Source organism: Sinocyclocheilus rhinocerous, unplaced genomic scaffold (genome assembly GCF_001515625.1).
Source record: "Sinocyclocheilus rhinocerous isolate Xijiao unplaced genomic scaffold, SAMN03320098_v1.1 scaffold1319, whole genome shotgun sequence".
Lineage (NCBI taxonomy): Eukaryota > Metazoa > Chordata > Actinopteri > Cypriniformes > Cyprinidae > Sinocyclocheilus > Sinocyclocheilus rhinocerous.
Genome location: NW_015650691.1, coordinates 1,021,071 through 1,026,497, shown reverse-complemented (window position 1 = coordinate 1,026,497; position 5,427 = coordinate 1,021,071). Strand labels below are relative to the sequence as shown.

Below are 5,427 nucleotides of genomic sequence, written 5' to 3'. Positions count from 1 at the left end.
GTGACGTAGACATGTGGGGGCGTGTTAGAACGAGCCGTTTTAGGGGGGTGTGGTTGACTCTTAACTTTTATAAAGAATATCTCTTTGGATTTGAGACTTTAGTCTTTGCAACTTTACAGATCTTCTTTATGCACCAAGAGCTTGTAACACTCCAAAGAGAAAGGAAACATTTAAATCACATCATATGACCCGTTTAAAGGGATAGTTCAGTTATTCTCCATTCCAAACCAGTATAACTTTCTTCTATGGCAAACAAAAGTAAATATTTTGGGAAATGTCTTTTGACCATACAATGGAAGTCAATTTTCATCAAAACTGTTCAGTTACCAACATTCTTCAAAATATCTTTTCTTTTTTTCTGCAGAAAAAAAGTCATACTGGTTTGAAATGACATGGTTTGAAAATTCTGACAGAATTTTAATGTTTGGATGAACTATCCATTTATTGTTTTTATTGAGCATTCAGTGACCCTTTTTGATTTGTCATAAATAAGTGAGAGCAAAGTGGATTGATTAACAAGTGATGCATTACAGGTCAACGTATTGATTTTTTTAAATAGTGGAAAAAAATCCATTAATGATTTTTCTTTTCACACTGTGAATTCAGGACAATGTCCTTAACGTCTAATGAAATTATTATTGCACTCCAAAGGAAGTGGAATGCTGTAATTAATGACTTACTTTCTTTTGTGTAACACCAAAGAAGATCATTTAGATAATTCTTTTAACTGTTAAGGAATGCTTTTGCCTTTATAATGAAAGTCAATGTGGTCCCTACTGGACCCCACTGGCTTTCATTTCATGGACAAAAAAATACAGAACAGTGTCATTTTAGTATTATTTATATAGTATTATAGTTTTGTTCGTTTAAATTTAATTTGTGTACTATTATTTATTTTTATTTCAGTTACATTCTTGTTCAGTTTTAGTAATTATTTATTTCCATTTTTCTTTTTGTATTTCCAGTCATTAATTAAAATGAAAAATACTGAAAAATATATATATATATATATATATATATATATATTTGTGCTACAAAAAAAACAATATATAGTTCGACTTAAGAACACTGCCCTAAGTGTATGGAATATTAACAGTGATGCTTGTGTAAAATAATGTAGTTGGTTATCCGTGGACCAACATGATGTTGTCACTCAGCCCCCTCCCTCCATCCCTCCCTGCATCCCTCCCTGCGGCAGCACCTCTGATGGCTGTGGCAGCCCAGGTCTCTCTGAGAAAGGTTGTGGTGGGTGTGATGAATAATGCACCTCATGTATTAGTCACTTCAGTCCATCAGTAGAAGCAGAATCAGAGCTGTCTGAGGAAGAGTCTCCAAGTGAAAGCTTGAGCCATCAGTCACTTCTTCCCCTTCTCTAACCTACTAGACATAAAAGAATGTAGTTGGTTATCCGTAGACCAACATGATGTTGTCACTTTCCCAGCCCCCTCCATCCCTCCCTGCATCCCTCCCTGCGGCAGCACCTCTGATGGCTGTGGCAGCCCAGGTCTCTCTGAGAAAGGTTGTGGTGGGTGTGATGAATAATGCACCTCATGTATTAGTCACTTCAGTCCATCAGTAGAAGCAGAATCAGAGCTGTCTGAGGAAGAGTCTCCAAGTGAAAGCTTGAGCCATCAGTCACTTCTTCCCCTTCTCTAACCTACTAGACATACAAGTACAGTCACCTCAAGAAGTAGCTGAACACTTACATGTTCATGAGAGGTATTACATTATATACAGAATATAAAGTTAATGGCTAGTGTAAAGAAATGTTGCACTTTTTTTGCAATGACTTTTAACTAGTTGGTGTTGGAACAATGCATCTGTTGTTTTAAATGGAAGCCCTGCCTCAGTGTACATGATTTAGAAAAAATGTGAAAAAGAAATACGTATATATTTTTTCACTCTGAGGCTGAAATTCTTAACAAGCTTTTGCTATTTAATGAAATAAAAATATATATATATATATATATATAACGTGAGATCCAAAACTCTAGGAGCAAACTGAAAATTATGATTAAAAATGCAAATGAAACCTGAAAATAAATTAAATTTTAGAATTTTGATCAATTTAAATCAAAGAAATGTATGGAAGTTTGTTTTCGCCACAGGATAAAAATTAATAATAATAAAGGTAATATCACAATATTCTGAGAAATCTGTAAAACGAAATAAAAATTGATAGATTAAGAATTGTAAGATATAAACTCAACTTTTTTCTCCCTCACAATTCTAAGTTTACATCTTCCAATTATGTTTTTTGTTTCCGTCATGAAATAAAAAAAATTACTTTTCATCTCACAATTCGGACTTCTCAAAATTGCGAGTTTATATCTTGCAATTCTGAATTGTGATACATAAACAGAATTATAAAGGGACAAAAAAGTCAGTATTCTGATATGAAAAGTTGCAATTACCTTTTTTTATTTAGTTACTTTTTATCCCATGGCAGAAATAAGCATATGTGGCTTAATATGAAGAAATAACATTCTGCAATATTTCTAGGTCACTAATAAAAAAAAAGTAAATCTGTATCATGTGGCTCGTTGTACAGACTAATGCAAGAAAATGCAAAATAGAAGCATTTTTGCTAGTGATCTCGGACTTTTGGACCCTATAGTGAACTCAACCATCACTAGACGTACCTTCAGCCAGATTCAAATTTGCAAAGTTAATAATCATTGTTCTATGTCCCCTCCTCTGTACAGGTATAAAGAGCTTGTCACAGGGAAAAGGGCAAGAGAGATCATTGCTATTTTATGGATCTTATCCTTCATCATTGGACTCATCCCATTCGTGGGCTGGAATCGTAAAGACTTGGCCTGTTCCAGAAACGAAAGCAACTTTACACAGACTAGCAATAGCAGTGACGCCGCTGAGATGGAAACGAGCTTCTTGCAAAGCTGCTGCCTCAAGTGCTTCTTCGAGAAAGTGGTGGACATGAGCTACATGGTGTACTTCAATTTCTTCGGTTGCGTGCTGCCACCTCTGCTCATCATGCTGGGCATTTACGTCAAGATCTTCATGGTGGCACGGAAACAGCTGCGCCAGATCGAGCTCAAATGCAGCGTGAGTAACGGTGAGAATCAGCACCACGGCCTGCTGCAGCGGGAGATTCGTGCCGCCAAATCGCTCTCCATCATCGTGGGCCTGTTCGCTCTCTGCTGGCTGCCCGTGCACATCCTGAACTGCCTCACTCTCTTCTACAGCCAGCTGAAAAAGCCCGGCTTCATCATGAACATCGCCATCATCCTCTCGCACGCCAACTCCGCCGTCAATCCCATCATCTACGCCTACCGTATCCGGGAGTTCAGAGTCACTTTTAGGAAGATTCTGAAGCGCCATTTCTTTTGTCGACGGGACGAGTTGTATCGCAGCTCCAATGGAAGCAGCTGTCACAGAGACCAGATTACAATGACTATTGACCCTCTGCTTTAGACATCTTCATCAAAATATGAGAGAAATGTTTACAGGCCAAAGAACTGCAAACGGCATGATCGTGTATTGAGATGGTGTCTAGCGTGGCCCACAATTCATGAAGACATTGTGGACACATTTTCAGAATTTAACATTGAACTGTGAGAAAAACAAAAAAGCCTCGGTCACTACAAATCTGTGGAAAAATGTATAGATTGCATTTCCAAGCAGACTTTTGCAGCAGCTATAGGTCAAGCCTTAGCGCAAGGATTTGAAAGCTACGAGTGGTTGCTGGGCCTTTTGGAAGTGCTGAACGATGAACTGAACCACGTATGAGAAACCTACATGAGGATCCTGCAGAACAATAAAAGAATCATTGTGGGCAGCTTTAGTCTGTAGAACAGCCCAGAGGAACCATCTGGATTCATAAGGCACATCGGAACACAAAGAAACCGTTTCTGAATGCTTGAATGTATTAGGACCTTTTGTTGTTTTTTACAGTTGAGATGGTTGGTTTAGACTGCTCAGGAACACACACGAGGTAAAAGCAAATTTAAGAACCCATAATAGAAAGGAAATCATAAAACGATTTTCTGTACAGCCAGTTATGAAAAATTACCCCAATTTTCATTACTTAAAATGCACTGCTGATGGTCCATTCACAACTCAATTAACCCAACAAGTTCATATCTGAAACCAGAATGACTTCAAAAGATACACTGGGTACACAGTGACCCCAATATTATTTGGAAATGTATTGCATTACATAACAAAAAGTGTTGTAATACTCTTTATTTAATCTTAATTTTTATATCATATTGTTTTATAGTTTATAACTAATAAACATTGCTATGTTTCTTTAAAATAAATGCCACTTTGATGTTTTGTTATCTAATGCAATTACATTTAGATATTTTTAAATGTTGCTGAAGTGTACAAATACTTTTTGGTGACCATTACACATTTCTAATTAGCAACCAGAAAATAGTGCAGAAGATTTTATATCATGTTTCTTTCTTTAAACCTTTTCAAAAAGTAGAAAAAAAAACCTTTTTAATTTAGAAGCTGTTTATTAGATTATTTGCAAGTCAAATTAGATTTAAATCCCAGGTTTTCACTGAGGTCTCGGATGTTTGGAGCTCACTGTAATATCAGTGTCCTTAGATTTCAGATGTCTGTCTGCTAATGTGTCACAGCCCTTAGGAATCAGTTTGTTATTGAATGTCTGACTGTGACAAACTACCCAGACTGAAACAACAGCAGTTGACCTGCAGCAAAGACTCCTCTGTCTCCTCTGGAGAGAGATTTACAGTGTCACCACCGGAGCTGGATAGCTGGATAACGCTCTGTAGTGCCAATAATACCACGCTATTCTATTAATCACCAACCACCTTTACAGTATAACTACAGATCAGGAGAGAGGTCTGCTGTTCATTCATCAGTGGCTCATCTAGACCACATTTTGAAGAATAACATACGATTATAAAATGATTAAAAGCTCAGAGCTGTGACTCACTGATTAGAGTGCATGCTCCTCAGACATTGAGCCTTGGAGATGTAGGTTTTAGTCTGGACTGAAATGTGTCTTCATCCCAATCTTAATCTCTTGTCACTAGTTTTTCTCTCCATTATATGTTTGTCCAGTTCAATAGGAAAAATAAAGCTATATTTAGTGTATCATCTGAAGAGATCCTGATCTTTCATGAACACTGAGTGTATTTACATCTTACACTCATTTTTTATGTCAGGTTATATTATATAATCTGACCAAGTTTTGGTCATGTCAGTGCCTTAAACTGTTCTTTAAAGCAACATCAAACTTTTTTGCACTTTTTTCGATTTGTTTCTATATATATATATATATATATAGTGGTGTGAATTTACAGTGGTCCTGATTTCTTATTTTTTTGCATGTTTGTCACACTTTAATGTTTCAGATCATCAAACAAATTTAAATATTAGTAAAAGATAACACAAGTGAACACAACATGCAGTTTTTAAATGAAGGTTTTT

General features: G+C 36.5%; 1 protein-coding gene across 1 annotated transcript in view; it reads left to right on the top strand.

Annotated features, from left to right (window-relative positions):
• Positions 1-4,124, top strand: part of adora2b (adenosine A2b receptor) — a 7,345-nt gene extending 3,221 nt beyond the window's left edge. The window contains exon 3 of the mRNA XM_016517286.1: positions 2,706-4,124. Within this exon, the coding sequence (XP_016372772.1) occupies positions 2,706-3,435 (730 nt within the window). The 3' untranslated portion in view covers positions 3,436-4,124. The remainder of the gene's footprint in view (positions 1-2,705) is intronic.
• The last annotated feature ends 1,303 nt before the right edge of the window (positions 4,125-5,427 follow it).